Here is a 23751-nt window from a genome sequence, read left to right on the forward strand (position 1 = left end):
ACACACACACACACACACACACACACACACACACACACACACACACACACACCCCTAGGTGGCCCAGTACATAGAGCACTAGGTCTGGAATCAGGAAGGCTTATCTTCATGAATTCAAATATGGTCTCGGACACAAACTAGCTGTGTGACCCTGGGCAAGTAATTTTACCCTATTTGTCTCAGTTTCCTCATCTGGAATTCCAAAATGAGTTGGAGAAAATGACAAACCATTCCAGTATCATTGCCAAGATGGGGTCACAAAGAGTCAGACATTGCTGAAACAACTAAATAAGAATAAAAACGTACATACACATGCATGCATATATGGGGTGTACATATGGACATGTACATGTGTGTATCATCCATATACACATATATCTATATCTATATCTCTGTCTGTCTATCTATGGTAGACACTGCAAATAGACAATGAATTTAAAAAGATGGTTCATTTCTTTTCCCATATACTGTTTCAAATCTGGCTAGCCAGAGCAATCAAATCTGAAATGCCGACAATGGGAAGGGGAGTTATCAGTTTATTTGAAGTGACCATTTGGCTGCTAATGGTTTGACTGTACCACCACCTGGTGGTCAAGTCATGCACCACACTTTCTTAATGGTTCAAAGGATCACACCTTTCTAGGTGGAAGGGATTTTAGAGATCATCAGCTAATTAACTAATTGATCAATCAGATGACCAAAAGCCTGCTTTTTCTGTACATTTGTGGAAAGCCAGAAAATATCCAAGTCATTTGTCCTTTACAAGAACCCTGGAAGGTAAGGATTAGCATTATCCCCATTTTATAGGTGAGAAAATTGAGGTGGAGAAGTTAAATGCTTTGACCAGAATCATGCAACTAGTAGGTATCTGAAGCAGGATTCAAACTCAGGCCATCCTAACTCCAACTCCAACACTCTACCCAGGGCAACACCTACTGCCTCATTGTCTCTCCAGTCCGACCTCTTCATTTGATATAATAATAACTAACATTTCTTTTTTAAAATATTTATTTGGCTTTTTTATTTTATTGTTTCTTTTTCACTTTTTTTTATTTTTTAAATGCTTTATTAACTTCTGATTTACATCATTCATTTCCACCAGATTTCGAGTTACAAATTTTCTTCGCGTTTTTCCCCTACCCACTGGCCCCAAAATAGCAGTCCCACAGGGTATCCCCTCCTCCAATCTGCTCTCTCCCATATTTTCTCCCATATCCCTTTTGACTTTTCCAGTGGTTCTCTATGCCCCAGTGCCTGCATATCTTATTTCCCAATTACACATAAAATAGTATTAATAATAGTATATATATATATATATATATGTATATATATTTGAATACTTGATTTTAAAACTTTGAATTCCAGATTCATTCCCTTCCACCCTTGTCACCCACCCTTACTGGGAAGATAAGCAGTTCAGTATAGGTTGCACATGTGTGGCTAATGCAAAACAATAACATAGTAGATATATTGTAAAAGACTGACTATATTTCCCTCCCTCCTATCCCACCTCCCACTTGTTCTATTCTCTACTTTGATCCTATCCCTTTTCAGAAGTGGGTGCTTCCAACTTCCCCCCCCCCCAGCCTGCCCTCCCTTCCATCATCCCCCCTCTCATTCCCTTCCCCCGCTACTCTCCTGGAGGGTGAGATACCCTATTTAGTGTGTATTTCATTCCCTCCTCAAGCCAAATTCAATGGGAATAAGGTTGACCCCTTCCCTTTTGCCTTCCTCTTCTTCCCCTCCATTGTAACCATATTCCCTTGCCTCTTCTATATGAGATAGTTTACCCCATTCTGTCTCTCCCCATCTCCTCTCATAATATTCCTCTCTCATCTCTTAATTTCACCTTTTAAGTATCATCCCTTCCTGTTGAATTGGTCCTGTGCCCTCTATCTATGTATACTTGTAAACATATATACACACATTCACATAGGTATTCATATGCCCATATATCCTCATATATAGACATATATATATTTCTATTCCCTTCAACTACTGAGAAAAGTTTCATCAGTTACAATTATTGTTTTTCCATGTAGGAATGTTAATAGTTCAACTTTGATAAGTTCCTTATTATTTCTTTTCCCTGTTTACCTTCTCATGCTCCTCTTGCTTCTTGTATCTGAATGTCAAATTTTCTATTAAACTCTGGTTTTTTCATCAAGAATGCTTGAAAGTCCTCTATTCCACTGAATGACCATATTTTCCCCTGAAAAATGATACTCAGTTTTGCTGGGTAGGTGACTCTTGGTTTTAATCCCAGCTCCTTTGCCCTCCAGAATATCATATTCCAAGCCCTTCGATCCCTCAATGTAGAAGCTGCCAGATCCTGGGTTATCCTGATTGTGTTTCCACAACATTCAAATTGTTTCTTCCTGGCTGCTTGTAATATTCTCTCCTTAATCTGGGAATTCCGGAACCTGGCTATAATATTCCTAGGAGTTTTCTTTTTGGGATCTTTTTCAGGAGGTGATCAGTGGATTCTTTCAACCTCTATTTTGCCCTCTGGTACTAAAACATCAGGGCAGTTTTCTTTGAGAACTTCCCGGAGGATGATTTCTAGGTTCTTACTTTGGTCATGGCTTTCAGGTAGTCCAATAACTTTTCAATTATCTTTCCTGGATCTATTTTCCAGGTCAGTGGTTTTTCCCATGAGATATTTCACATTGCCTTCTATTCTTTCATTTGTTTGGATCTGTTTAACAGCATCTTGATTTCTCATAAAGTCATTAGCTTCCATTTGCTCCAATTTAATTCTGAAGCAATGATTCTCCTCATTGAGCTTTTGAGATACTTTTTCCATCTGGCAAATTCAGCTTTTTAAGGCATTCTTCTCCTCATTGCTTTTTTGAGCCTCTTTTGCCATTTGAGTTAGTCTATTTTTTAAGGTGTGATTTTCCTCAGTCAGGCTGTTGACTCTCATTTCGTAATTTTCTTGCATTGTTCTCATTTCTCTTCCCAATTTTTCCTCCACTTCTCTTATCTGCTTCTCAAGGTCCTCTATGGCCTGTAACCAGCTCGTATTTTCCTTTGAAGGTTTTGGTGCAGGAGTTCTGACTTCACTGTCTTCCTCCTGTTCCATGCTTTGCTCCATTTTGTCCCCAAAATAGGAGTCTAATGTTGGAATCTTCTGTCTGCTCTGTTTCCTTTGCCTGGTCATGTCGCCCCTCAGTCACTTGACCCCTGGGCTTTTTGCCCCAGTAGGACTCTGCCACCAGACAGGGGAGCTTTCGTTCCAAACACTGGGGTTGTCTCAGCTGCCAGCGGTATTAGATGGGTGCCCTCTCTGAGGTCTCCACACGCTCTGCCAAGCTGGACACACACCCCAGGACCTCCACACTAGACTGCAATCCAGATCCAAGCAGGTTAAAGCAAGAGCGATTACCCCTCAGACTGGAGCTTGGTCGCCCTACACTCTGCAGGCCAGGAGCTGAAGCTGCCACGTGGTCCTGGCTGGTTGTGCCGGAGTCTCAGCAGCTTCTCGCCCCAGGGGCAAAAGCCACTCATTCCCACTTACTGGGTCCCAAAGTCCAGACTGCACTGACCTCTCACTTTGTCCTTCTCATCTATGTATTGATAAATCTGGAAACAGCCACAGCTGCTGCTGATCTGGGGTCCCTCCTGCCGGTTGCTGTTCAGGCCTGCCCTGGGGCTAAAACCTCCGGCTCACACGGGCCTGGGCTCAGCTCCCAGAGCAATGCGCTGGCCACTTGCTGCCGGCCTGCCATGCTGTCCTCAGTGGGAGGTTAGCTTCTCTGTGTCATTTTGTGGGTTCTACAGCTCCAAAGTTTGTTTAGAGTTCCCTTTTTACATGGATTGGGGAAGGTGGAAGCCGGAGCCACGGGGAGGTCCTGCTTCTACTCCGCCACCTTGACTCAGCCCATAACTAACATTTCTACAGCCCTAAAGGTTTATAAAGGCTCTATATGCATTATATGACTTGTAGATGAAACCTCCCAAATGTATTATCTCCCCCATTAGAATGTGAACTCCTTGAGAGCTGGGGATTGACTCCATTTTTCTATTTGTGTCCCTAGTGCTTAGCGTGTATGTTTTGTATATAGTATGTATATAATAAATACTTTTTAATTCATTCCTTCATTTGATAGTCACAGTAGCCCTACACAAGGTAGGTGTTATTACTATCTCAGTTTTACAGACAAGGAAACTGAGGCTCAGGGGGTCTAAGTGACTTGCCCAAAGTCACAGAGCAAACAGCAGATGTCTGTGGTAGTACTGGAACCCAAAGATCCCTGATTCAGGACCCTACTTACTATACTATGCTATGGGGGAGGGGACAGAGGGGGGAAGAGAGAGAGATAAAGGGAAAAAGAAAAGAGGAGAGAGAAGAGAAAAAGGGGAAAAGAGGAAGGAGAGAGGGGAAGGAGAAAAAAGAGAAGGGGAAACAGAGGGAAAAGAGGGAAAGAGGGGAGAAAGAGGGTAGAGAGAAGGAAGGAGAGGGAGAAAAGGGAGGGAGAGGAAGGGAGAGAGGGGGAAAGAAAGAGAACACATTAACAATCAAATTTTTTATTAAGCACCAGCATTTTAGACCAGTGTCTTCCCATGTGGTATAAGGAAGTATCTGCAGCTTGTTTCTTTTTAAGCAAGGAGAAAAGAAAAAAAAAAAGCTCCTAACGGGGGAGTGGGGCTTTCAAGAGATCCATCAGGGGAGGAGGAGTGTTGGACAAACTTGGCAAGACTCAAACACATTCCTGGTACAGAGTGTTCAGACAGATAAGGGACAGACGTGGAAGTTGTAAACAGAGACAAAGTGAGAAAATGAAGGGGCACTTATGGCTGAGTCAAAGAAGCCCGGGAGTGGGGGGGTACAGCAAGACTTTTCTGTTGACCCAGGGACTGGATTTTAATCTTACTGTGAAGAAAAAGAGGAGATGCCATTTCCTGGAGTAAAGCTTCTTGTGGCCAAGCTGTGAGGAGTCTGGAGTGGGTGGATGGGTGGGTGTGTATGTGTATGTGTGTATGTGTGCCCGTGTGTGTGGAGGGGTTAGCAGGAGCCTGGTCTTTTGGCACTAAAACCACAGGAAGCCAGACAACTGCCTCTGAAAAGGACCCATAAAGTGAAGAGGAAGAATGTCCAGGCAGGAAAATCAGACCCAAATGACACAGAAGCTGGGAAAGGGGGACAGGCCAGAGAACAAATCCCAGTACTAGGAGGCAGGACTCCTAGATTCCCAGCTCCCCCATGCTGCCTCTTTTTAGTAAGGGGTGCGGGTGTCTGTGTATGAGTGTGTGAGAGTATGTGTGTGTATGTGTGTGTGTGCGTGCGTACGTGCACACACGCACCACATAAATCATTCTAAATCAAAAACTAAACAAGATAAGTCCACCTTATTGCCTATAGGGCCTTGGGCAAGTCATTTCACTTCCCTAGGATTCACTTTCCTCATCTGAAAAATGATGGTGTTAGATTAACTAGAAGATCCTTTCCAGCTCTAAACCTTTGATTTGGGGGGCTGCTAGGTGGCGCAGTGAATAGAGCACCAGCCCTGGAGTCAGGAGGACCTGAATTCAAATTGGGCCTCAGACACTTAACACTTACTAGCCACATGACCTTGAGCAAGTCATTTAACCCCAATTGCCCTGATGTCCCCCCTCCAAAAAGCAAAAAAAAAATTTAAACCTTTGATTTGGACCCCTATGATGGTCCTAAGCTGATCAATCAGTACATCAACCAACAAGAATTTATTAAGCACTATTATGTGCTAAAGATATAAAGAAAGGTAAATGACAGTCTCTGCTTTCATGGAGATTACAGTCTAAGATTACACAGAAAGATAACATGCAGACCATGCACAAATAACATTTATACAGGATAAATTAGAGATAATCAGCAGAGGGAAGGCACTGGGGCGAAGGGGTATTGTGAAACACTTCTTGCATATGGTTCAACTTTAGATGAGCTTTGAAGGAAGCCAGGGAAGCTAGAAGGCAAAGGGGAGGATGGAGAAACCCAGCTTGGGGGACAAGTAAAAATGTATGGGATTTGGAGATAGTGTCTAGTCTGAGAAACAGCAAAGAGGCCAGTGTCACTGGATCAGAGTATGTCAGGTGGGGAAAGAATAAATTAGGAGGGACAGGATTATAAAGAGGGTGTAAATATCAAATAGAGGATTTTATATTTAATCTGAGAGCTAACATGGAGCCACTGAAGTTGACTAAATGGGAGGATGACATGGTTAGCCTTATGCTTTAGGCAGATCCCAGTGGCAGCTGAGTGAAGGATGGACTAGAGTAGGTAGAGACTTGAAGCAAAGAGAACCAATGAGCAGACTATTGAATTAGTCTAGATGTGAGGTCATAAGCACCCACTCCAGGGTAGTAGTAATGTCAGAGGAAAGAGGCACATTGGAGAGATGTTACCAATGTAGAAATCAGAGGCCTTGGCAACAGATTGGATGGGGGGGGGGAGGAGGAAAGAGGATGAAATCTCATCTGTAAGCCTGGGTGACTGACAAGAGGTGGTGCCCTGTATGGTCCTGACTCCTTTCCTCTTTAAAATATGACCTCATGGCAAAGAATTGGAAATTGAGGGGATGCCCATCAATTTGAAAATGACTGAACAAGTTCTGGTATATGATTGTGATGGAATACTCTTGTACTATAAGAAATGACAAGCAGGATGCTTTCAGAAAAACCTGGGAAGACTTACATGAACTGGTGCAAAGTGAAGCGAGCAGAACCAGGAGAATGTTGTACACCATAACAGCACAACATCATGTATGATGATCAACTGTGAATGACTTAGCTGTTCTTGGCAATACAATGATCCAAGATAATTCCAAAGGACTAATAATGAAAAATGCTATTCACCTCCAGAGAAACAACTTATGGAATCTAAACGCACATCGAAGCATACTTTTTTAGCTTTATTTGTCTTGTTTTGTTGTCTTTTTCCACATGGTTAATATGGAAATAAAAATGAAATAAAATACTACCTCAGTTCATACTCTGTTCCAGACTAGGTCTAACTCCTATAACCCCACAACCCCACCAATTACTCTGACCATGAAATAAAAAGAACGCTTAAGCAGCAGTTGAATGAATGGAAAGACACAAAGACTTTGAATCTAAGCTCCTCAGTTCCACCCACTCCAATTGCCATTAAAATATCTTTCTGCCAGTCAGATGGAGCTGTCGAGGCTTTTGAAACTGTGGCCTTAACTTCCATCAACCTCCTTTTCCGGAGAGGGTAACCATTGGATATGTTTTCTGTACCCGAATTTCTTTGACTTCTAAAGGGAGAGAAGCAGTGATAGAGTAGGACAGGATTTGGAGTCAGAGGATGTGGGCTTTAATTCTAGTCTAGTTTTTTTGTTTGTGAGTCAGATGGCCTGGGTCCCACCTTAACTTCTTAATACCTTTATGACCTTTAGCAAGTTACTTAACTTTCCTCAGTTTCTGTTTCCTCATTTGTAAAATTAGGAATGAGTTAGGGGGTCTCTGAAGGGCCTCTGAGGTCCATTCCAGCTTTAGTTCTATGATTCTGTCATGTTTGTACTATGTATTTCAAAGTCATTGTGAAGGAAGGCTAAGGATGGAGACTGGACCTGTGATTTCACTGGAATAAGGAACTCCCAGGTGAGGAAACTCACCCTACCAATGCAGGTAGGCACCTTTAATTTAGAGTCTCACAGAGTTGCCAAAAACAGTATTGTCAAACTCAAATAGAAATGGGTCCCTGTGGGCTACATTTCGACTTAGGAAACCCCAAATTAACATTATCTATATTTCAGTGTATTGTTATTTGTTTTGTCAAACTTTTCCCAATTACCATTTTAATCTGGTTCAGGCAGTACTGTGTAGTTTTTCTGGGTATGGCAGGGGAATTTGACTTTGGTTAATGAAATGAGAGGTTAAATGCCTTGCCTAGGCTCTCACGGGCAGCGAGGTGGCACAGTGGAGAGAACACCAGGCCTGGAGTCAGGAAGACCTGATTTCAAATCCAGCCTCAGACACTTACTAGCTTGTATGACTCTAAGCAAGTTATTTAACCCTGTTTGCCTCAGTTTCCTTATCTATAAAATGAGCTGGAGAAGGAAACAGCAGATCACTCCAGAATCTTTGCCAAGTAAACCCCAAAGGGGGTCACGGAGAGTTGGACAAAAGTGAAATGATGGAGCAACACAAGGTCTCATGGGTAGTGTGTGTCAGAGGCTGGCCTTGAACCTGGTCTTCCAGGCTTTTCTTTAAGGTACTTCATAAAGGCAAATGATTGTCTTCATAACTGCTTTGTGTCCTCTCACCTCCGTATCTCCCAGAAGCTAACCCGGCACCCAGAAAAGTGTTCAGAGCATAGTAGGCACTGGTTATTACATTAATTAAGCACCAAAGGATCTGTCTGAGGACTTTTTTTAATTCTACTCACCCACCCTCCAGGTATGAATGCCTTGATTTCCATCTCCCTATCAAAAATCATCTATTGTTTATGTTTTATGTATTTTGTATTACATGATCTGTTATTCTCTCCAGTAGAATAATGAATTCCTTGACGGCAGGACTGATCACATTTTTGGAGTGGCAGTTAGGTGATACAATGGATGCAGTGGTAGGCCTAGAGTTGGGAATCTACCCTCAGACACTTAGTGACTCTGGGTAAGTCACTTAAGTGCTCTATGTCTCAATTTCCTCATCTATAAAATGGGGATAATAATAGCACCTACCTGATAGGGTTTTCGTGAGGGTTAAATGAGTTAATATATGTAAAGTACTTTGCAGTCCTTAAAGCACAATATAAATGGTCTCATCATCATCATCATCATCATCATCATCATCATTATTATTATTATTATCATGTTTGTACCCCAATGTATAGAACAGTGTTTAGCAGATAGCAGATACTTAAGGATTATTGAGGGCAGTTGGATGGTGCTGACCCTGGAGTCAGGAAGACTTATTTTCCCGAGTTCAAATCTGGCCTGACACTTACTAGCTGTGTGACCCTGGACAAGTCACTTCACCCTGTTTGCCTCAGTTTCCTCATCTGTAAAATGAGCTGGAGGAGGAAATGGCAAACCGCTCCAATATCTTCTCCAAGAAAACCTCAAATGGAGTCACAAAGAATTGGACTGAAAAACAACTCGACAACAACAACATTCCAGTGTCTGGTACAGTGTTTGGCACATAGCAGGCACTTCAGAATTATTGTTGACTGATTAATGGGATCACAAATTAGAGCTAGAAGGAACTTTAGGGGTCACCTAGCCCAATCCCTTCATTTTATACAGGAGAAAATTGAGTCTGGAAAGTGCTGAACAAGTTGAGGTGCTATGGGGGGTGAGCATGAACCAGAATTTGCCTGTGAACTGGGTGATGAAGGCTAAACCAAGCCTGAAGATGAGAAGGACCACACGAAGAGGCCAGAGATTGGCGGGGAGCCTGGGCACACACACATCAACCATGGAGACCGAGAACAAAAGGACAATGGAAGACTATGAGAGTTGGGAATGAGGTGGCATATACACGAGGATGTTTCAAGACAAAAAAGCTAAAAGTAAAATGAGAATAGGGAGAAAACTCAAGAGAGGGAGGCAGGGCTAGAATGGGTTCCCAAACTCTCTTCTCTTCCAACTCCTATCAACTTCTCTCCTTCAGTCACTGGAGCCAAAGGATATTCATGCAGCAAACTATAGAGAAATTATTTTTTATTGCTGTGTTAAAACTGCTATGGTTAGGTGTGTCTTTAGAGGTCAGACCTGGACAAAGAGGGAATTATAAGGCACATGACTGGCAGGGCAGGAAAATATGGCACTGGTTGGAGTGTGACAATGCACATTCATAGCATCTGCTAGCAAGAGGTCTCAAAGGAATTTGTTTATAAAAATCTAAATCCTGAGCCTGTCACTCAAGGACCTGAAAGATCTATCCTCAATCTACCTAAGCACCTTATCTTATACCACCCTTTTATACCCAACACACCAGCTCAACTTGCCATTCCTATTACACAATTCCAAATGCTCCCCTCTCTGTTTTCCTCTTGAGAAGCAAAATGTCACAGTAAGTGGAAAGCCTGACCTGGCACCAGGGAGCTCTAAGTCTGTGCCCTGCCTCTACACATAATAGCTGTATAATCATTAAGGAATTCATTTTACTTCTCAGTGGTCAAAGCAACCTTCCTAAGATTATAAATTATGGATAAATTGCACACCTGTGCTGGGGAAGGAACATTTCATAACAGAAGTTTCTTACACTGATGAAAATAACAACAACAAAACCTTTATCCTCTGCCTGAAATGCTCTTACATCTATCACTATTTCTTGAAATAGCCTACTAATCCTTCAAGGTGTGGTTCAAATACCATTTCTTCCCAGTTTTCTAATTTACCTTCCTTCATGTCCAGCCAGAAGTAACCTCATTGCACTTTATACCCCTTTTAGAGTGCTTATCAAATTCTCCTGAAATTGGAAACCATTTACAAGGCTGGGAAGAGAGCCCTAATCCCCTCCCCCCCTTACAAAGACTAATTCTTCCTAAATGTCAAATTCCTGCCCATCTCTTTACTCCTTAATCTAACAAACATTAATGGGTAATGTGTTGTGATGGGTGCTGGACACTAGGAATATAAAGATGAAAGAAGATATTCAAGGAATTCAAAGTCCCTCGTGTTCTGTTCAGTGTGGTACCCCTAGCACTGTGTAAATAGTGACTATTGAATGATTCCATGGAAGATTTAGAATGTCTGTCTCTACATACTTTTAGCTAGAGGGTTGCCTAAATAGGAGGAACACACAGCTCCCACATATCTACTTCACCAAAATCCTGAAATTCCAACTAGACAAAATAATGATGAAAAATAACAACTATAGTAAGTGGATTTTTCTACCCCAGAAATACATAAAAAGACATTTAGAAGCACATGGGCAATAGTAAAAAGGGATGTCAGCAAATCCAGTGCTAGCACAGGCAATCTGGCAGCCTCCCAGACTGAACAGAGACATGTATAGTCTGCAAAACTCTCTGTCCAGAGATAGCAAGAGTGGAAGACTCCCCTAAGAAAGACCCAGGGAGGTGAGAAAGACCCATCATCATCAGAATGCCCAAGGAAAGGGATGCTGGAGTTCTCAAAGAATAGCAGTGATTAGTGCTGGCATGACAGTGTTCCGAATGGGACAGCCCAGGCCCAGGGGCTCTGAGAGCCTTAGCACTCTGTCCTGAAGATGCATCACTATAGATCTAGAGGGAGCCTAACCTCAGGAGAAGGAAATTGGCACAGTGACCCAAGGGATTCAGTGTTAGGCCAAGCAGGGCCCACCATTCTTCTCCCAAAGTGTAGCATGGGGCAGAGCTCGGCCCTTGTACAAAACCATAATTCAGGAACTAAAGATGAAGAGATGCATAAATCAAAGAAAATACTGACCAATATAAAGAATTGTAGATATAGAGATTACATCCAGAAGAAGCAGCAAGTAACTCCATAACAATTGTAAGAAGAAACCCAAATGAAAAAAAAAAGTTTCCCATAGAGAAATGAATACCTAGATAAAATAAAGCAAGAGATTAAAAAAAAGAAATAAAAACTCAAGAGGAAAGAATTGGAAGGAGAATTGATAGATAAGAAGAGAAAGTGGAATGAATACCTTACCAAATCAATGGACTCCCTGAAATGTACAATAGACCAAATAGAAATCAATGACTCCATGACAGCAAGAAATATTAGACAAAAATCAAAAGATCGAAGAAAAGTAAGATATTTGATATAAAAAAAAATTAGCCTGGAAAATAGGTCAAAAGGAAATAATTTAAGAAACACTGGACTCAGTAAGATTCTTTCTTCTCTTACCTGAAGCCTCCCTTCCTTTGTGATTCCCCTATAATTCACTTAGGCAATGTTGCATATTATAGTTATTTCTTCAGCTCATTCCCCCATCACATTGTGAGTTTCCCTAATGCAGGGACCCAAATTTGTATCTCTTCCAACATATGGAAAACTTCTGAACAAAAATGTAATATTTAATAAATGTTTTTAGAATAAAGTATTAAACATAATAATTGGATTCTCTAAAAACCATGATTTTTAAAAAAATCTGAACACTACAATTTAAGGAAGTTATAAATAAAAACTGCCCAGATCTATTAGAATCAAAGGGAAAACTAAAGATAGAAAGAATCTACTGATCACCTCCTAAAAAAAAATCCCTAAAGTCCCAAGAATGTCACAGCTAAAATCAGAGCACCCTTATTAAAAAAAAAAATCAAACCTCCAAAAAGAAGTTAAGTACCAAGGAATCATAGTCAGAATCACACAAAACCAGGCAGCTTCTACCATAAATGAGAGAAGATTTTGGAATACAGCATTCCAAAAAGGCAAAAGATATAGGCTTACAACCAAGATAACTTACCCTGCAAAGTTGAGTACAATCCTACTGGTAAAAAAAGAAATAGACCTTTAATGAATAGGGGACTTTAAGTATTTCTCATGACTAGATCACAGTTGAGTAGGAAATTTGAAATAGAAACACAAGTCCAGAGAAATATAGAAAGGTAGATAAATTGGAGCAATTGTAGGGTGTTGAATGATGGTGCAGTGCTAAAATCCTAATAGGGAAAGAAAAAAATAAGTATCCTTTCAGTATCTCAATGTCTTCAAAAGATATTGTGGGAATTAAATAAGAAAAACAGAAGACATGTGGGTAGATTGGTTCTATTTTGAGAGCCTGAAGAGCGGAAAATGAAAAAAGGATAAACAAAACACTAATATAGAAAAGAGGAAGAAGGGAGTAGATTTTGCTATTTCTCATAACTGGAGTGCATAAGAAGAGCACAAATGAAGGAAACAGGCATCAGATAAACCTTATAGACAAAGGAGGATTGAACACACACACTCACATATACATAAGCTTGATATAGAAGTACATCAAACTCAAAAGTCAAATAAACACATAGGGGATGATAGAGGAGGTTAAAACAAAGGATAGTACAAGGGAAGAAATAACCACAAGTAAAGCAAACTTCCAACTTGATTAAGGGATTAAATGGGAAAAAAAGACAAAAACAAAGAACTAGAATCTGGGGGAGGTTTCCATCAATTGGGTAATGACTGAAGAAATTATGGTCATAAGAAATGATGAAAAATATTATTTCAGAGATTCTTGGTAGTATGAACTGATGCAGACTGAAGAGAGCAGAACAAGAAAAGAAGTTAAACAAGGACAACAACAGTATGAAGAAAAACATCTTTGAAAGATTGAACAACTTTGATCAAAGGAATGACCATCCATTGTACCCAGAGGACCGATGATGAAGCAGATCACCTGCCTTCTGACAGAGAGGAGATGGATACAAGGTTCAGGAGAAGACAAACATTTTTGGAAATGGCTACATGTGGATTTGTTTTGCCTGACTTGTTTGTTACAGAGGTTTTTTTCTCCTCTTGGTTTTTAATTGTGGGGTGGGGATTAGGGTTAAGAGTAGCTAGGTAACACAGCGGATAGAGTGATGGGTCAGGAGTCAGGAGACCCTAAGTTCAAATTTAGCTTCAGACACTTGCTAGCTATGTGACTCTGGGCAAGACATGTCACCCTGTTTGCCTCAGTTTCCTTATCTGTAAAATGAGCTGAAAAGGGAAACGACAAACCATTCCAGCATCTTTACCAAGAAAATTCCAAATGGGGCCCCCCAAGAGTCAGACCATGACTGAAACAACTAAATAGCAACAACAAAATTAGTTAGGGGGATTTCATCATAGTGATACCAAAAATTTAAAAAAAGGAAAAGAGAGACATTGAAACATTCTTAAAATTCACAGAAGGGAACAGAAAGAAGTTTAGAAACGAAGTTGTGAAGGTAATGTGTAATTATTACATGCTCTTTTGTTTTTAAAGCAAGCCTAGACCTGTATCTCAAAGAAATCATAAAAAAGGGGAAAGGACCCATGTGTACAAAAATATTTATAGCAGCTCTTTTTGTGGTGGCCAAAAATTGTAAATTGAGGGGATGTCCATTGATGAGGTAATGGCTGAACGAGTTGTGGTATATGAATGTAATGGAATATTATTGTGCTAGAAAAAATGAGGAGCCGTCAGGTTTCAGAAAAACCTGGACTTACATGAACTGATGCTGAGGGAAGTGAGTAGAACCAGAACATTGCACACAGCAGCAGCAAGATTGTAAAATCATTAACTAGGAAAGTTTTAGCTGTTCTCAGCAATTCAATAATCCAAAACAATTCCAAAAGACTCGTGATGGAAAATGCCATCCACCTCCAAAGAAAGAATTATGGAATCTGGAGGCAGATTGAAGCCTGTTATTCTCCCTTTTTTTGTTTTTTCTTTCTCATGATTTTTCCCTTTTGTTCTGATTCTTCTTTCATAACATGACTAATAAACTAATGTTTACCATGATTGTACTGTATAACCAATATCAAACTACTTGCTGTCTTGGGGAGTGGGGAGAAGAGGGAGGGAGAAAAATCTGGAACTCAAAATTTAACAAAAATGAATGTTGGAAAGTATCTTTATTTGTAATTGGAAAAAAATAAAATACTATTAAGGAAAAAATATATTAAGAAAAGCTAGCCTAGAAAGATTCTGGGTAAGAATCACAGATTTCAATCTGGGTGATCCCTGAGAGACCAACTAACCCAACCTCTTCATTTTGCTGAAGAGGAGCTTGAAGTACAGAGAGGTTAAGTGACTTGCCCATGGTCACACAGCTAGTAAGTGTCAAATCTTGATTCAAGCTCAGGCTTTCCCTGTCTCTAAGTCCAGTGCTCTTTCCACACTGACTTCCAAATGTAAGACATGGTGCTTGCCTCCTAGAGGGAAACTCAGGGTCTAGTTAAGGAACCAAGACAATTGTTCTTTATACTTGCTCCATTCACAACCACTATTAACTTTCAGTGTATCAGAATTAGTAGGAAAGAACCTTCACAGACACATTCTATTCCTTGCACAATAAGGCTATGTTCTTATATTGAATTCATATGGATAATTCAAACCCTTGCAGGTGGTGGTACTTGTGGTACAAGATACACATACTACCTCTTAGAGGGTGCCATGTCTCCTGTCCAGAGCCCTCTCCTCAAAACCCTGGAAAATCTCTGCTACCAATGGCCCAAGACAATGATGACAATACTGCCATTCGTAGCACACTAGCTTGTAAAAGGGAATTTTATTAAAACATTTTCATTCTTCCCCCCTTCCCCCACTCCACTTGCTCCTTCCTCTTTGATCCCACACATACACACACACACACCACCCCTTCACCATTCTAAGAGAAGCAGACTTCTCTTGACTTTGCTGTCCTCCCAATTTCTGCAACCAGCTGTCTGCTCCCCAATTCCATTACTGCACTCTCTACTTTCTCCTTGACCGTCTGAAACCTTTCATCTATCCTCACCATTCTCCTGTAAATGCTCTTTTTAAGGCACCAAAGGGCTTCTAATGACCAAGTCCCACATAGTTCCCTCAGACCATATGTTTCAGTAGCATTTAACTGGAGGAAGCCAGGAGGTGGAGGTGGAGGAGGGAGATACACTTCCAATGACGTTACAGGCTGCAGATCATGCAGTAAGCCTGCCTCTGAAGAGCTGAAGCTGAGGATAGCCCAAAGGACAGCCAAGAGGCAGGCATCCCAGGGGAGCAGGTGCAATATGTAACACTCTCCTCCAGTTTACTCAGGCTCACAGCGTAGGCATCATTCAACTCTTTGATCTTTCCCAATTCCTTGATCTCTCTCACCCTCCCCATATCTAATCAGTTACCAAAGCCTATTGATTTTACCTTCACATAATGTCTCATATGGCCCCCCACCCATCTGACACGTCCTGGGCCAGACTCTCAACATCTCACTCCAGGACCACTGCAGTAATTTGCTGGTTGGCCTCCCAACCTCAAGGACCCTCCCCCCCCCCCCCACACACACACACTATCGTCCATCTTCTACTCAGCTGTCACTCTTCCTAAAGTGCAGGTCTGACCATGTCACCAGCCTTCACAATAAACTCTAATGGCTCCCTATCACTTCCAGGATTAAATAGAAAATTTTCTGTTTGTCATTCAAAATTCTTCATGCTGCTTTTCTAGTCTTTCTAGGCCTTATTCCTCCTCCCACATAGTCTGTGATCCAATGACACCAGCCTCTTTGCTGACACTCTATCTCCCAACTCCATGCATTTTTACTGACTGTACCCCACACCTGGAATGCTCTCCCTCCTCATCTCCACCTCCTGGCTTCTCTGGCTTCTTTCAAGTCTCAGATAGAATCCACCTTCTACAAGAAGCCTTTGCAGATCCACTTTAATGCTCACGCTTTCCCTCTGTTGGTTGTCTCCACTGAATTCTGTAATATATCTTGTTTGTACATAGCTGTTTGCAAATTGTCTCCCCCTTTAGACTGTGAGCTCCTCAAGAGCAGAGATTTATCTTGTGCCTTTTTTTGTATTCCCAATAGCTAGCACATAGTCAGTACTTAATAAATCCTATTTACTGACTGACAAATGGGTAATTATTAAAGAGAAGCAAGTTAATAGATGTCATCAGAGAAATGTGTGACCCCAAACAAAAAGCAATGGAAAACAAGGAAGAGCTTTATGCAATAAGAACAAAGAAGAAATGGGTAGCCCATGTGTTCCATCATTATCCATACAGGATCAAGAGAACACAAGGAAGGCTCCTAAGAACACTGGGAGGGCATCCCCATGACGAATGTATGAGGGGAAATGGATGAGGATTTCATAGAATGGGGAAGCATAGATGGGTTGCAGTTTGTATCAGTAGTGGCAATATTCACAACAATGAGATCACAGATCTGTTGGAATTGGAGTATTGGACCACTTCTCAATCTAAAACTCTTCTCCTTTGGTTTCTGTGACACTACTATATTTTACCTTTCTGGCTGCTGCTTCTTTGACTTTTTTGTACTTTAACTTCTTCCTGAAACTAAAATCAGGACATACTCCAAGGTTCAGTCCTCATCTTTTTGTTTTTCCTATATTCTGACTTTTGGAAGGCTCATCTGCTGTATATGTCATCTGAACTCTAGGTCCATATTTTCAACTCCACCATCAAAAATTGAACCTACCCTCTTCCCCAAACCATCTCCCCATTCCCTAAAATGTCATCACTTTCTCATTCACCCAAGCCTAAAACATCAATCATCTCTGTGTCCTCCTGTAGCAGCAACCACACTGGCATACCCAGGATGGCTGCTAGCACAGGTTCTTAGATCTACTTTACTAGGAAAGATGGCTGTTCAAGGAGTTTACAATCTTTTTAAATTGTATTAATTAGTTCAGGGGAAAAATCAGCACCCTGAACTTCAGAGGAAATCTAAACAAAGAAAACAGAGAAGATACAAGCAGAGAAATAAAGACCAATAAGACAGGGCTTCTGTAAGAAACAGATCAACAGAAAGATCCAACTGTCTGACCAAGGCAATACCTACATCGTTACCAGAGAAAGAGGCACCAACAACTGGGATTTTCAAAGCTGGGGGAGGGGAAGAGGTTCCTCAATGGCTGCCCAGAGTCTCATCTATCCAAATCACTAGAACACTCTTCCCCTCAGTGAGCCCCATGGCAAAATGTTAACCTCAGAGGACATATATACCCTTTTAAGAACCAGCCAGCATCACAACCGGCATCACAACCCTCAGGACTCGGTGCCTAATTAGAAATTAACAAAAGGTGTGAAAGCCTTCCCACAAGCAAGCCTCCCTTAAGCAAGCTTCCCTCAATGGGTTCCACTTGAGACCTATTAATGTGTGGGGAAGATCTTATATCCATTAACATTACACCTCCCATTCCCTTTCCTTCTTGTGTCCAATTGAAAACCACACCTGTCCATTCTTATTTCAAAACTTTCTTCATACAAAGTCATAGAACCCGAGTTTTAGAACTGGAAGGGACCTTAGAAGTCATCTAGTTCAAGCTCCTTATTTTTACAACCAGAGGTAAAGTGTCTTGCCTGTAGTTGCTCAGTTTAAATTAGCCTCCCAACTCTTTCTCAAACATACTATTCCATCTCCTCTGTCCATGCTTGGAATGTACCTGATCAGCACTTTTGTATCTAAGAATCCTTATTTCATTTAAATTTTATTTACATCTCAGTTCAATGCTATTTCTACATGAGAAGCATTATTATTTCTGCTCTTCCCTACCCCAGATGATGGTACTTCCTCCTAAAAAAATTACCTCATATTTCTTTTGTATATATTATGTGTGTATGTACTTATGTTATATGTATTGTCTCCCCTGAAAGAATATAAGTTCCTTGAGGGCAGGGACTGTTTCACTTTTGACTTTGTATCCCCAGCTCCTAGTACAGCATCTGAGCTATAGCAGGTGCTTCAATAAGCTTAATAAAGTGCCCACTATATCTAAACATAGGTACTTAGTAAAGCATCTGTTGATTGATTGATGAGTGACAGAGTCAAGACTGAACGCAGGTCCCTTGATGCTGAATCCTGCTCTCTTTCCACACATCTTTCTTCTTTTCTTTCTCTGCCACTACCACTTTAGTTCAGCTTCTAGAACCTCATACCAGAACTTTTGCAATAGCCTCCTAACTGGAATCCCATCCTCCCACATGCAATGCATCCTAAATGCCACAGCCTGATTAATATCCTGAAAATAATGATTTCATCACATTTTTTCCTGAAAATCTTCAGTTCTCCAAGTCCTTATAGAATAAAGTCAAACTCTACAGCCTTACATTCAAGATCCTTTGCAGTCTAGTCCCTATGTACTTTTTCAGCCTCATGTCCTGCTATTCTCTACACAGTCTGCTCCAGACAGATTGACTGACTTGATATTCCCCCTCCCCCAATGCTGTGCACATTCTTGCCTCTGCAAATTTAGCTGACCAGTTCGCCTGCCTAAAATACCTTCTTTTCCCTCAGCAACTTTAGAGATGTTGAAAAATGTTTTACTGGTGTTTTTTCTTTCTTTCTTATAGTGTTAATTCCCAATGATACCCCCTTTCCCTCTTTTCAACAGAATCCTTGAAGCCATATAACAAAGAAGTAAAATCAAGCAAAACATACAAACATATTAGCAATGTCTGACAATGTATGCCTCGTTCTACAGCCATAGTGCACCACCTTTGTACTGAAAAGAATGAGGCATCTTTCACTGTCAGTCCTTATTAGTTAAGATTGGTCACTACTTTAGTTCCCCCATCAAACAGTCTCTAAGGATAATGACTGAAGCAGCAGGATTTGAGCTAGTGGGATTCGTTTTTCTACTGACAATACAATAATAAATTTTAAGCTATTTTTTCCAGTTTTAGCATCAAAGACCTGAAAGATCTAGAAGAAGACCAGAAGATGGCCTCATTTTAACAAACAGAAGCCAAGATACAAAACAGAAACAGTAGCTGAAACAATATGTAACATCCCACCAGAACTGCTGACTATTTGAAACATGCATATTTAATTTCTTTTTGAGAAATTATCATCTTGAACCTTCCCATGACTAATAAACTAACAGTCCTCCTATGTTTTTTACTGCAATAATCAGATTATTGATGGTTTTCCATTTTTTTTACATTATTTTGACCATTGTGTGGATTATTCTCCAGACTCTGCTGACTCCGCATTATATCAGTTCATACGTCTTCCAAAGGTTCTCTTAATTCTTTGCATTTGTCATTTCTTACAGTTCATTAGCATTCAATTACATTTATGTACCACAATTTGTTTAGCTACAAACTCTTCCCAGTTACAACACCACTTTGTTCCCATTTTTTCTGTCACAGATACTGCCATAAATGTTTATATGAAATCTTTGTTTCTGATGTTATCTGATAATGTATCAGCTGCTTTACCTCCTCTAAGGGTGTGTATAGTTTAATACTTTACCAAGTCTAATGCACTCCTAATCATTCTCTAAGGAGCAGCCCATGTTCTTCATGCAGAAAAGGTATTCTATATATTTGTTCCACTAAGCCCTAGAGGGCAGAAATTGGTAGAAGTTTGTCATTGTTTGTTGTTCAGTCGTGTCTACTTCTTCATGACCCTATTTGGGGTTTTCTTGGCCAAGCTACTAGACTTTTTTGCCATTTCCTTCTCCAGCTCATTTTACAGATGAGGAACTAAGGCAAAAAGGGTTAAGTGACTTGCCCAAGGTCACATAGTTAGTAAATGTCTGAGACCAGATTCAAACTCATGAAGATAAGTCTTCCTGATTCCAAGCTCAGCACTCTATCCACTGTACCACCTAGCTGCCCCAACAGGTAGAAGTTACAAAGAGGGAAATTCATGTTTGAGGAAAGAAAAAATTTACTAATAATTAAAGTCATTTAAAGGTGGAATGGGCTGCCCTAGAAGGTAAGTAGCCTAATAAACATGCAGGCCAAGCCTGGAGATGTACTGTAGGGAAATCCCTACCAATCCCATACTATGTCTTCCCGAGTATGTCTTCCTTGCTTTGCTCAGTGTAAGAATTTTATTCTAGGTAGTTTAGTTACTATAGAGGACAAATGGTCCTCTGGCCTCTGCCTACAAGGAGAGTGAACCCACTGCCCCTTGAGGGAGCTCTCATTGTTAGGAAGTTTGCACTGCTGGTAGAAAATTGAATCCCATTAGCCCAACTACTGCTTTGGCCATTATCCACAGAGACTGTTTGATGTGGGAACTATTTCTTAAAGTATTAACCATTCTGGCAAGGATTCATATGTGTTTCGGTAAACAAGTTGTCAAGACAACCAGCATCTATTAGGCACTTACTATTTGCCAGGTACTGTGATAAACTCTAGGAATACCAAAAGAGAAAAAAAGCCAAAAACAGCAACAAATCGAAATTCCTACCCCTACTTTCCATCAAAGAGCTCACCTACTATTTGGAGAGAGAAAACATGTAAACAGCCATGTTCACACAAAATATTTGAAGTGAGGATGCATGGTAATCTCAGAGGAAGGCACAATAGGCAGGAGAGATCAGGAAAGTCTTGAAGCAGGTAAACACTGAGCCAAGCCTTGAAGAAAGCCAAGGGAACCAAGAGGTGGAGGCATCCCAGGCACTGGTGACAGTCAGTGAAAAGTCAGGGAGTGTCCTGTCTGAGGAATGACAAGGAGGCCTGGGTAACTGGACAGCAGAGTACACAGAGGGTGTGAGGTGTAGGAAGTATGGAAAGTAGGAAGGAGCCAGGTTATTAAGGGTTCTAAAGGTCCTTTAAAAAGAAGGTTTTATGTTTAATTCTGGAGGTAACAGGGAGCCATTGGAGTTTATTGAGTGAGGAAGGGGATATGTGCATAGACACAATAACTAGGATGGAAAAGGGACTTGAGTCCATGTCCTGTGAGGTCTGATCTGATTAGCTGGAGAAGAGAAGACTCAGGGGGCATATAATGGCAGTCTTCCAGTATGTGAAAGGCTATCACATGGAAGAACAATCAGCTTTGTTCTGGTTGGTCCCAGAAGGGGAGAATCAGAAACAAAAGGTGGAAGTTAAAAGGAGAAAATGCACACTTAATGTTAGGGAAAGCTTCCTACTGAAGGTTTGCTCTTCCTGGAGGTCTTCAGGCAGAGGCCGGAGGACCATCCCAGCAAGCTGCAGCAACTGAACTACCCCAGAATTAAATTCTTAGGCTGAGAAAGGAAATCTTAAGCATGGAGGAAAAAGGAAATCTAGTAAGCGCGGAGGCCGAGTCTGACGATGTGTCCTAAGAAAATTCCATGCTACGTCTTCCTACGTATGGAAACACCTGAGCCAGGACAGTTAAGCTGGATCTGCTCAAAGGAAAGAAAAAGATCATAGGTTGGAGAACTGAAAGTAATGGTAAAGGTCATCTAGTCCACCTCTTTCATTTTACCAACGAGGAAACAGACACAGAGCGGTTGAATTTGGTCAAAGGTCACACAGTCCTTAAGAGACAAAGGTGGGATTTGAACCCAGGGCCTCTGACTCTAAACCAAAGGACTAGCTCAGCTTACCTCATGCATACCCAGCTCTTACCTGGATCTCTGTTTGCACAGTGCACTTGACTAACTTGAAGTTCTTCCCAGGGTTGAAGCTGTTGCTATAGAAGCAGACCTTGAGGATCCGTACGTCCTCCTTCTCCACATCGACAGGCACCACCACCACAGGTTCTGGGGGGATGTCGGGCCGGCGCAGGGTGCCCACCCTCACCCGGCTCAGGGGCTCGGACACCCCAGACATGCTGCCAGAGTTCAGCTAGGGCCGGCACATCTCAGTCCTGTTAGGAGGCAGCAAAGGGGGAACCTTGTGAGACACTGCAGAGTGGCTCCCTCCCCATGGGGAACAAACCCAGTGCTCCACACACCCAAGGGCCATCTCTTGCCTTTGAAACTTCCCCTAGAAAGCAGAGAGGTATAGAAAAATGACCCTTTCTACTTTACAGATTGGGGAAATTGAAGTAAACAATTATGTCATGAGTCATGGAAACATAGAAGTTGAGCCTAGATGAGAATTTGGGGAATCCCTACTGGGCAGGGAACCTGCAGCCTTTGGCTGACTACGCCTTTGTATCTGAGAGCAAAAGACACCCTTTGGAGACCCAACCCAGTGAGAGTGCCAGTTGGGAGAATAATAGAAGGGATGCTACATAAGTATATATATATATATATATATATACAAAATCTATAGTATGTACAAAAATAGATTTACTATTTTCTATTCAAAACCCATGGGAGGTAGGCCAGAAAGGGCCCTAGATTTGTAGTCAAAATACCTAGGTTCAAATCCTGACACTATTATTTATCACCTGTGTGACCTTGGATAAATTATTTAATCTCTTTGGACCTCAGTTTCCTTACCAATAATAATTGATGAGATTTATTCAGAATTTTTAAGTAGTTCAATGCCTTACATACATCAGGTCACTTGATCCTCACTACAACTGTAAGATGTAAGTACTACAGGAAATTTTATATCCATTATTTAGAAAAAGAAATGGAGCTTCAGAGGCTTGCTCATGGTTGTCATTGTTGTTTGTCCTTTGTTCTCCAAGAGGACCGTGGCTTGCAAGTGAATTGGATTTAAGTGAGGCAGGGCCGTGCAAAGTCACCAGCCTCACTCTCTCCTCCAGAGTCATCTGGGTCCAGTGGCAAGATATAGATCAGGACAACTGGAGATGGCCTGGGATGAGGTGGGAGACCTTGACTTCGTGTAGTCATTGTTTCGACTCTGATGGCTCAGAGTGAGTGTAAATAGCAAATGTTTCTGTTTTGGTTAGAAATCCTGGGGCTCTTGCCCTTCCAGACTGATATTGTTATTCTGACTAAGTAAAAGAGGCCATGCTTTGCCTCATTTCTTACCTAAACTCAATCACTGGATGGGTGTTGCTTACAGTCACAAAACCAGTAAGTGTCTAAGGTAGGATTTGAATCCTAGGCTCCTAAGACTCCAAAGCTTAGTGTTTTTTCTCCTACTGCACCTTGCCTACTGATATTAGGGAGACATACCTTCCTTCATTCCCATTCACTCGAATCAGAGTGAATTATTTTTTAGGAAAATATTCTTTCCCTCTACATCTATACTTATGCTATTCCCTTTGCCTAGAATGCCCTCTTCCACCACCCCCACCCCCATTTTTTCTATCAAAATCCTATTCATCATTCAAGTCTACAAAGCCACTTCTTCCCCAGCCAACAGTCAGCTTTGCTGTCCTTTTGTACTCCCCTGGCACCTTCTGTACATTTCCACAATGATGCTTACCCCATTTTGCCTCATGTTACAATTCTTGTGTGTCTTGTTGCCTTTCTGGGTTATAAACTCCACGAGGGCTAGGACCACATCTACTTCACTTTTGTATTTAGCACACTTCCTAGC

At 41.3% G+C, this 23751-nt stretch overlaps 1 protein-coding gene across 1 annotated transcript in view; it reads right to left on the minus strand.

The window, feature by feature from the left end:
* PTK2B (protein tyrosine kinase 2 beta) overlaps positions 1–23751 on the minus strand; it is a 172110-nt gene that overhangs the window by 55246 nt on the left and 93113 nt on the right. The window contains exon 3 of the mRNA XM_069071951.1: positions 21916–22156. Within this exon, the coding sequence (XP_068928052.1) occupies positions 21916–22119 (204 nt within the window). The 5' untranslated portion in view covers positions 22120–22156. The remainder of the gene's footprint in view (positions 1–21915; positions 22157–23751) is intronic.

This window comes from Petaurus breviceps, unplaced genomic scaffold, assembly GCF_028583685.1.
Source record: "Petaurus breviceps papuanus isolate PSGF00001 unplaced genomic scaffold, PetGlider_PUasm1.0 90845, whole genome shotgun sequence".
NCBI classification, from domain to species: domain Eukaryota; kingdom Metazoa; phylum Chordata; class Mammalia; order Diprotodontia; family Petauridae; genus Petaurus; species Petaurus breviceps.